Source organism: Lolium perenne, chromosome 6 (assembly GCF_019359855.2).
Source record: "Lolium perenne isolate Kyuss_39 chromosome 6, Kyuss_2.0, whole genome shotgun sequence".
NCBI lineage: Eukaryota > Viridiplantae > Streptophyta > Magnoliopsida > Poales > Poaceae > Lolium > Lolium perenne.
The window spans coordinates 228,943,501-228,953,933 of record NC_067249.2 but is presented as its reverse complement, the minus strand read 5'-3'; the positions used below and the strand labels follow the sequence as shown (position 1 = coordinate 228,953,933).

The window sequence follows — 10,433 nt, the reverse complement described above, 5'->3', positions numbered from 1 at the left end:
GCTCGAACCAAGCACATCGAAGTTGACTATCATTTTGTGAGGGAACGTGTTGCACGGAAGCTTCTTCAGATCAGGTTTATCTCCTCCAAAGATCAACTTGCTGACATCTTCACAAAGCTACTGTCCTTGCCCTTGTTTCAAGGCTGTCGGCGCAATCTCAACTTGTTAGATGTTAGATAACAGAGTTGAGATTGAGGGAGGGTGTTAGACTGTATATGTACGTAGAGCTTCTGTGTATTATACCTGTAACATTGTACATGTTGTACACTATAAATATAAACCCTACGCCAACCCTATTGGGTGTCGAGCGTTCCCAAACCCTGTTTTACACACCTCGAGCCATCCACGCCACCCTTTGCTGCCGCCACCGCTCCCCCTTGCGCCAGGTGCGGCGCGAACGGGTGCGTGGGCTGCGAGTCCGCTGTCGCTGCGTCCGTGGCGATCACCGGCTCAAGCAGCGAGGGCGAAGAGTGCTCCGCCGCGAGCTTCGTGAAGGATGGCGGCGTGCGGAAGCGGCGCGCAAGGAAGGGAGGCAAGTTCAGGGGCGTGCGGCAGCGGCCGTGGGGCAAGTGGGCGGCGGACATCCGCGACCCGCACCGCGCCGTCCGCAAGTGGCTCGGCACCTTCGACACCGCCGCCGACGCCGCGCGCGCCTACGACGTCGCGGCGCTCGAGTTCCGCGGCCACCGCGCCAAGCTCAACTTCCCAGTCGCCGCCGCGTCTTCAACTGCGTCGGCCTCTTCTTGGACGGCTGCGCAGCCGCAGCACTTGTGGGATAGCCATCGCGAGAACTCCGGCTCAAATGCCTCGTCGCCTGCGCACGTGCCGCGGCTGCCGGAGCAAGGAAGGCCGGCGGCGAGGGAGCAGGATATCTGGGATGGGCTACACGAGATCATGATGGACGGTTACACATTCTGAGTTATCAAACCTCCATTAATCAACACACAGCTTTAGCAAAACAGCTTGGTTTCACGGATCCAAGAACTTTCTCAACGGATCAGATCAGTGTGACTGAAGGTGCTACTAGCACGGAGCCAAGGACAATGGCATCAATGTGACTGGCAGTACCGTAGAATTCGGGGTCGAACAACAAAAACCATGGAAGGTTTATTCGTTGCTTGGCAAGAACAAGAAGGAAGATCAGCCGCCGTTCCATTTAAAATCAGTCCAGATGGTCAATTAGTTGCTTTCTTTCGCTTTTGACTCTGATTGAAGTGACTGAGACATATACGAATACAACTGGAGTTTACATTCAATGTTCTAGTTTGCTAGATTTAGTTTTTTACTCGTTGAGCAAAGAGCCACCTTGGTAATGATTCCTCTGGAATTACGACCTTTACCACAATGGTGTCGTCCATGGATCAAATTATTTCGTGGATTGGATTTCACTTGCCTGTCTACGGTTCCCTTGCGTGTGCTCGGGATAGGTGTTTTGTATAAATATTTCGCCGTATTATTAAGTATTCTCCTTTAGTTTTTTTCTCTATCTAGAAGTATTTTTCCTTGTTCACTAATAAATCTATTAATTAAACTCATGTTTCTATAATCAATTCGATCTCCCGGGCCAATCCGAGGACGCCTACGAAAAGGTTGTTTAGATTTACGAAAAGGTTTTTTGAATTTACGAAAAGGTTGCTTGGATTTACGAAAGGGTTGCTTGGATTTACGAAAGGGTTGCTTAGATTTAAGAAAAGGTTGTTTAGATGTATACATTATTTATTCCTTATTTAAGAAAAGGTTGTTTAGATTTAAGAAAAGGTTTTTTTTTAGAACGATTCAAAAGGAGTCTCCAACAAGTAGGATAGGTTATGTCCGTCTCGCGATGGCGATTTTGGTGATATAGGGTTGGAACGCCGCCGCCGCTGGCGGCCGGCCCTCCGGCACATACCGAGTGGTTTTGTTCCACGTTGGATCGTATTCCTCTCCCTGGCCTTGCCTGCGGTTGAGTTTTCTTCCCTCCCCTAGAGCCATCTGGTGGTGAGGTATTGATGTTTTTCTGGGTTTGTTTGAGGTTCCGTGAAGGATACTTGGAATCTGCGATCAGATTGAGGAAATTCTGAAGTTTGGGCTAATTGGTTGAAGCTGATCTGCTATCTAGAGCGCTTGTTTGGTGGTTCTGATCGCATCGGATCGCCGTCAACAATGAATGTTTTAAATTTGAATTGTCGGGGTTGTGGACAATCCGAGACAGTTCAGGAAATTAGCAGCCTTTTGGGGCTGTATCGTCCATCGTTGGTCTTCTTGTCGGAGACCAAAATGTCAGAAATCAAATCACAAGATCTAAAGTGGAGGTTGGGTTTTGACAATGCTTTTGAAGTTAAAAGTGTTGGAGCTAGTGGTGGTTTGGTCCTATTTTGGAATAATGATTCAGATGTTACGGTGAAATCCTTTAGTCGTAACCATGTCATGGTTAAAAATTTGCTGACCGGTGATACTGAGTGGCGGTACACGGGATTTTATGGGGATCCAAAGAGGTCTACTAGGTACAGAAGCTGGGAGCTGATGAAATATTTACGAAGGGAGTATGATAATCCTTGGCTCTGTTCGGACGACTTTAATGAAATATTATGTGCTTCTGAACAGTTCGGAGGACATGATCGGCAGGAGTGGAAGATGGAAGGTTTTCGAGATGCCGTCGACTATTGTCGTATGACAGATCTTGGTTTTACTGGGCTCCCATATATATGGGACAATCGGCAGCACGGAGGAAGAAATATCAAAGTGAGATTGGATAGAGGATTGGGAGATGATCGGTTCAAGGAGAAGTTTGATAATACAATTGTCACACATGTACAAACAACGGAGTCTGATCATTGTGCTCTTTTAATATCTTTGGGGCGTTCAGATTGGCTGGGGGGTGGCAATACAGGCCGGCCGTTCCGATATGAAAATATGTGGGCACGACATGATGGTTATTCGGCAGTGATACAGAATAGTTGGGCTACTGGGAATAGGAATCTAACTGATGTGCAAATGGCGTTGAGCCAGCTTCGGCAAAACCTTACCCATTGGAGCATAAATGAGTTCGGTTCAGTCAACAAACAATTGAGGACTATGCGCAAGAAGTTGGAGATGATCCGCGCCAACTCGTTGGGATGTGGCCCATCGAGGGAGGAGAAGAACCTGATGTACAAGATCTCTGAGTTGTTATCACGAGAGGAGACCATGATGAAGCAGAGGTCTCGAGTGCAATGGCTTGCAGAAGGAGACCAAAATACTGCGTATTTTCATACTAAGGCGCGAGACCGAGCAAGGACAAACAACATATGCATCTTCTCAAGTTGAGTTGGAAGTGATGGCTAATTCTTTCTATAACAATCTGTTTACTGCGCAGGAAAATACTACTCCTGAGGTAATTACAAATTTTGTTCCTCGGAAAGTCACTACGGAGATGAATGAATTGCTTAATGCACCGTTCACGGATATGGAGATAGAAAAGGCTTTATTCATGATGCATCCCAATAAATCCCCTGGCCCTGATGGCTTTACGGCAGGGTTTTACGTACTGATGTATGTGCTGCTATACGTACATTTTTAGAAGGAGGGGAGATAGGGGAGATGCCTGAATCCGTTAATTGTGCGGTTTTGGTACTGATTCCAAAGGTGAAACAACCTCAGGACCTAACTCAGTATAGGCCTATTGCTTTGTGCAATGTACTGTATAAGATCGCATCCAAGGTTATTTCGTTGCGGCTTCGACCCGTCTTGGAGGAAATAATTTCAGAGGAGCAAAGCGCTTTTGTGCCCGGGCGCTTAATTACAGATAATGTCCTGACAGCATATGAGAGTATACATTATTTGAAAAGAAAGAAAGGAAAAAGTGGTGCGTGTGCCATCAAATTGGATATGGCAAAGGCCTATGACAGAGTTGAGTGGATCTATTTGAGAGCCATTATGGAGAAGCTGGGATTTTCGGAGCAATGGATAGATTTGGTGATGAAATGTGTCTCCACCGTATCTTTATCTGTTAGAGTGAATGGCAAGTTTTCAGAGTATTTTAGGCCATCAAGGGGGATTCGTCAGGGTGATCTTTGTCCCCTTACCTGTTCTTACTCTGCTCGGAAGGACTAAGCTGCTTACTCAAATACTCAGGGCCACAATATCTTTCACGTGGTATTAGAGTAGGCGTGCATGCACCCTGGTTGTCACACTTACTATTTGCGGACGATTGTCTTGTCTTCGTTCAAGCTTCAGCTTGTGGTGCATCGAGATTGCATAATATTCTGGATCAGTACCGAGTGGGTTCGGGACAACTGGTTAACCGAAACAAATATGCGGTGTTTTTCAGTTCAAACTGTACGGATGAGATGAAAGTTGAGGTGCACACACTCTCGGGTATTGAAGCTGAGGCCCTAGTTGAAAAATACTTGGGTTTACCAACTGCATTGGGTCGGTCGACGGATGAGCAATTTGAACACATTATTGCTAGACTCAAGAAATTGGTTAATAGTTATGCTTCAATGAAGATGAGCGGGGCAGCAAGGGAAGTGTTGGTGAAAGCAATTTGTCAAGCCATACCGACATACTCTATGAGTTGTTTTCGCCTGTCCAAAAAGATGTGTAAGAGGATTACAAACATTATTGCAAGGTTTTGGTGGGGAGGTGATGAAGTGAAGAGGAAAATTCACTGGAAAAAGTGGGCTGACATTGCAGTACCGAAATCCATCGGTGGTATGGGTTTTCGGGACTTCCAGCTCTTTAATCAAGCTATGTTAGCTAAACAAGGCTGGAAGTTAATGACGAGACCTGACTCGTTATGTGCAAAGGTGTTAAAGGGTAAATATTACCATGACTCCGAGTTTATGTCGGCTAGGCAGAAGAGAAATTCATCACATGTTTGGAGGGCGATTCTACATGGACGTGAAGCCCTGAAGAAGGGTATGATTAAACGAGTGGGAGATGGATCTTCTATTCGTGCTTTTGAAGATCCTTGGATTCCAGCAAACATGAATGGCCGTCCATTATTTAAACGGCCAGAAGCACAAATAATTTTGGTGGAGGAGCTGATTGATGAGGAAACGATGTCGTGGAATGAGGATAAGCTAGAGGCTAATTTTATTGATACCGATCGAAGAGCTATTAGTCAGATACCCCTAGGTAGAGGGGGAGAAGACACTTGGGCCTGGACGCAAGAGGTTAATGGTTTGTTCTCTGTTAGATCGGCTTACCGTCTTCTGGCGGCAAATAAATTGGCCGATCAAGCATCTGGCTCCGGTACCGAGGTAAAAACATGCTGGAAAAAGTTATGGAAGATTTCGGTGCCACCCAAAGTTCGCTTGTTCTGGTGGAGAGTGATCAAGAAATTTATTCCAGCTAGGCAAATTTTGAAGCAAAGGCATATGGAACAAATTGCACATTGTGAATGGTGTGGAGTAGAACAGGAATCCATCTTTCATGCTATGTTCGAATGCACATGGGCACGATTATTTTGGGACGAATTAAAAGGATATGCAGGATTCAAGGTTCCTATTTTCCATCCAAACTCATGGGCTATGGATATGGTTGATAATAAGACCATCAAGGAGGAAGAGGCGGCTATGATTTTATGTGGATGTTGGGTGGTATGGAAGGAGCGGAATGCGCGCAAGCATGGAGAGGGAGGCAGATCTGTGGTTGAATCTGTGAGGTGGGTGCTACAAACCACTATAGATCTGGCTTGTGCTGGCAAAGAAAAAGAGAAGAAAACACCAAAGCCTAAACTGAAGTGGAAGCCACCAGATGGGGGTACAGTGAAAATCAATACCGATGCAAGTTTTATTCAGGTTTCTATGTCTGGCACTACAGGGTTGGTTGTGAGAGATCACCTAGGTAACCTGATTAGGGCTCAAGCGAGATGGCAACAACACGCGGCGAATGCACGCGTCATGGAGGCCATGGCAATCAGAGAAGGCGTTAACTTGGCTATGGAGAGAGGATATACGAGTGTCATAATCGAAAGTGATTCAAAGGAGGTGGTGAATCTTTGCAATGGAGACGGGTCAAACCGATCGGAGATCATGGCTATTTGTCAGGAGATAGCAGAGTCTAAGATAGCTTTTTCTAGCTGTAGCATTAGTTTCATTGGGCGAGATGCGAATCGTGCTGCCCACTTATGTGCTCAACGAGCTAGTTCTGATAGGAGGATGTGCCTATGGATCAATTATAATCCTGGCTTCCTCGCAGATACTCTAAGGAGTGATTGTAATCCTATCAATTAATCAATAAAGCTATCTGAATCGCAAAAAAAAAGTTTTTTTTATCAACAGGGGAGCAAGTCCCACCTAAATACATTTCATTCAAAGTTGCTTATGAGGCTTTTCAGCCTCTATGTACAAGATAGGTTCAAAAGAACCAAAATTTACAAGGGCAACACGAGGAGAGAGATAAAAGGAAAAAAAAACACCCACCGAACAACACGCACGAGCTAGGGAGACAAGGAGGTCACTCCGAGAAATCTTGGACGCAGTTGCTGATGAGAAAACCCATCGCAACGCAAGCACCACGATCACAGGGAAGAGCCATCAGTACGTGACAGCGGGAGGGGCAAACCTAGCTCGATGCATCATCGGAGTAATTGAACGGCCTTGGTCAGCCGAGACTGAACCACGACACTGCAGTGTCGATGTTATCAAAAGGCAACACGCATCCGTGACCACACGGTGCACTGACACCACCTGTGTCGGGGGTGTGGCCAAAAGGTCGCTCGCGCCTGAGACGACGCCACGACGCCTGTGTGCCACCGACCGGGGTCGACGGGCATCGCAGAGCAGAGAGACGCGATGGAGCACCCTTGCATGGAGCACCCTCGCTACATGTGGAGGTCTTCGGTGTAGTCAAAAGACATAGCACACAAAGGACAACCCCAATCCCACCTAGGTCTGATATACCCGAAGGGTGGGCTAGCCGAGAGCACGCGCAAAGAACACCCGCGCCGGACACGCCATAGAGCTCCGACAAGAATCCTACGCAAGAGCCTAGCAACCAGCACGGAGAAGCCACCACCCCCACTGCCATGGCTCGGCTCGCATCTTCTCCGCCATTTCTTCCTTACAAGTGGTTGTTCTAGTTGTGCGAAGGGGGACGAAGAGAGATGTTTACAGAAGAGAGCTTGAGGGCCTAATTTGCAAAATTTAATATTGTAAGTTATAATTTCATGTAAATAGATATTAATTGTGAGATATATTGCAAATATCATTCTTCCGTGAAAAATAAACTTCGACACAAATATCTAGTAACATTGAATCCATTTATACTCTATAATACACCCACCGGTCAAAATCGTCATGGATTCTTATTAATTTTTGCCTAAGCAAGCCAAAAAAAAATCAGGATAGTGTGTTCGAATAGCATAATCTCATCATCACCATCAAATATTTGAGTTTCTAACAAAGTGACCTACAATATTTGACTTGCTTAGGAAAAGTGTGGATCTCACTATGGTGTCCCAACTGTCACTAGATTTAGTTGAGTACATTTCACAAGATTAGAAATCTATCATCTTGAAATATGTCCACAAGTTTGACATTTTGTAAATCTCACAAGTCAGGTCCACCTTTCGAAACTAGTTGTCCCGTTTACTATAACGACAAAATTTTGATCAAATATATCACTACATAGAATCTAGGGAATAATTGACACTTCTTCACAAATATTTGCCCGGTTGCTAGCCCTAGAATCTCTTCGGCCTCTTCCTTTCTTCATGGAGATTTTCTTCTTGTTGTTGATTTTTAAAGTTAAAATCTTCCAAAATAAGTAAATTTTTTTCGTTCTGATAGTACTTCCACTCGGCTTGCAAACCACGAACAATGCACCCACACATCGAGTCCTAGAAATATTGCTTGTCGTAAAAAAATCCGAATCAAGTAAAACCTATACAAGTGTACATCGTTGGCTTTGGATTTGTTGTTCCTGCCGCCGTCGAGAGGCTCACTGTACTCATTTGTGTCCCATGACACCAAGGCTATACGAGACGAGACCGTGAGTGGGAGCGAATTGGGTGGAAGCTGCGATATGGAAGATGCCATGATGAGGGTGCTTGCCGGTGGTGTCGAGAGGCTCATCCGGGCCTCAGAGTCAGGCAAGGAAAAAATCTTGGGCACTAGAATCAACGAAGAACAACTGGCAACCATGTTGGATCAGTGTTAGCAGGGGGGCGTGGGAGGTCACGGAGATACCGACCATGGGACGGTCACAGCCTCCACCGTCAATTGTTAGGGTCTCGGCGCACGGCGGGGATGGGAGTTCAATGGTGGTGGCGGGGTTGGAAGAGAAGAGTATTACGAGAGAAAGTGACTCAGGAGCGGCGTTGGAGATCATTTACGTGTCTCTAAAAATGAGGCTTGAAGCCCCACTTTGAGAGGCCAAATCGACTACTTTAGAGGCCGTGCATTAAAAAAATTGAAGACATGGATAGGGCATCTGCTATATCTGGCTTTTGATCTCCTCTCTGAAATATGTAGATAAAACTATTTTAATATAAGTTTTAGGGTGATTGGCATTTTTAATAACCGTCCAATGACCTCGATCTGATGGTGATAAATAAACGGAACCAAACTGACGGAACCGGAACCACGGGACCGGAACTAAAATTTGTGGGACCGAAACCTCAAATATATTTTACGAACATTATAAAAGATAAACATCCTTTCAAAAGGCCGAAGCATCTGATTAGTATACACAAATCTTAAAGCAACAAATATCATATGTTCACATATCTTTAATCTGCCCACTAGTGGAGAAGAGGCCTTTGGTCCCAAGCAAATGTCCCAGTGCTGAACCAAACCGGGTCCAATGGGGGCATTGGTCCCGGTTCGTTTCTGCCCAGGACGACCCCACCCGCTGGCGCCTGTCCTGTAGTGGCCTTTGGACCCGGTTTGTATTACAAACCGGTACTAAAGGGTCCACCGCAGGGCGCCGCAGGCCGTGTCAGTCGTGGGGAACCCTTTAGTCCCGGTTTGTAATACAAACCGGGTCCAAAGGCCCCGCATCTGGCTATATAACATTGCCCCTGCCCAAGTGTGAGCCACACTTGGCCATTTTTTCACTATCTTCACAAGAGGGGTGTATTGCTTTCCTCTCTTCTTCACATGCACAAGAGGTGTTCGATGAAATGCTTAAGAGGATTTGCCACTTGAGTTTACACAAATCAAGCCACACTTAACTTGCTTTTTTCTTCTTCATCGAGGTTAACAACTTTATCCTTTTCATCTGCAATTGATAAAATGCATGTGTATATATACATCGTGATGTTCTGTAATGGTTTTGATCAGCTTAATTATATCATGCAGATGAATCGGCAATGGATGTACATTGACCGACGGTTTGACGAGTTCACTGCGGGCCTGGATAATTTTATGGCCGTGGCGGAGGCAAACAAACATGGTGGCTTCATGTATTGTCCATGTGTGGACTGCAAGAATACCGTAAATTACGCTCACTCGAGTCTCATTCACAGCCACCTTCTGCGATCCGGTTTCATGCCCAGTTACTATTGTTGGACCAAGCACGGAGAAAGAGGGGTTATGATGGAAGACAATGACGAAGAGGAAGAGGATGATGACGGTTATCCCAATTTCCCTGAATACGATGATACCGTAAGGCAATGAAGACAATGAAGTAGAAGATCAAGAGGCACCAGATGATGAGCCTCGCCGATGATGATCTTGGCCGGGCCATTCTTGATGCAAGGAGAGAATGTGAAACTGAAAAGGAAAGGTTGGCCTTCGACAAGATGATAGAAGATCACAACAAATTGTTATACCCAACTTGCGAAGATGGCCATAAAAAGCTAGGCAAAGACACCGGAATTGTTGCAATGGAAGGCGAGAGAACGGTGTCACCGACTCAGATTTGAAAAGTTCTTGACAATAATTAAGAGGAAGCTTCCAAGGGGTAACGAATTGCCCGCGATGACGTACGAAGCGAAGAAGATTGTCCGCCCTCTAGGATTAGATGTGCAAAAGATACATGCATGCATTAATGACTGCATCCTCTACCGCGATGAGTACGAGAATTTGGATGCATGTCCGGTGTGCACTGCATTGCGGTATAAGATCAGACGAGATGACCCTGGTGATGTTGAGGGCGAGCGCCCCAGAAGAGGGTTCTGCCAAGGTTATGTGGTATGCTCCTATAATACCACGGCTGAAACGCTTGTTCAGAAATAAAGAGCATGCTAGGTTGTTGCGATGGCACAAAGAAGACCGTAAGAAAGATGTGATGTTGAGGCACCCTGCTGATGGCTCCCAATGGAGAAAAATCGATAGAGAGTTCCCAAACTTTGCACAGGATGCAAGGAACTTACGGTTTGGTCTAAGTACAGATGGCATGAATCCTTTTGGAGAGCAGAGCTGCAGCCATAGCACCTGGCTTTGTGACTCTTTGTATATATAACCTTCCTCCTTGGTTGTGCATGAAGCGGAAGTTCATTATGATGCCGGTGCTCATACAAGGCC

At 45.9% G+C, this 10,433-nt stretch overlaps 1 protein-coding gene across 1 annotated transcript; it reads left to right on the top strand.

Moving 5' to 3' along the window:
- Positions 1 to 291: 291 nt before the first annotated feature.
- Positions 292 to 1,256, top strand: LOC127309975 (uncharacterized; the record flags this gene model as incomplete). The annotated part of the gene is made up of 1 exon (XM_071822904.1): positions 292 to 1,256. A coding segment is annotated over one exon (627 nt), but the record flags the coding sequence as incomplete, so codon positions are not given.
- Between the last annotated feature and the right edge of the window lie 9,177 nt (positions 1,257 to 10,433).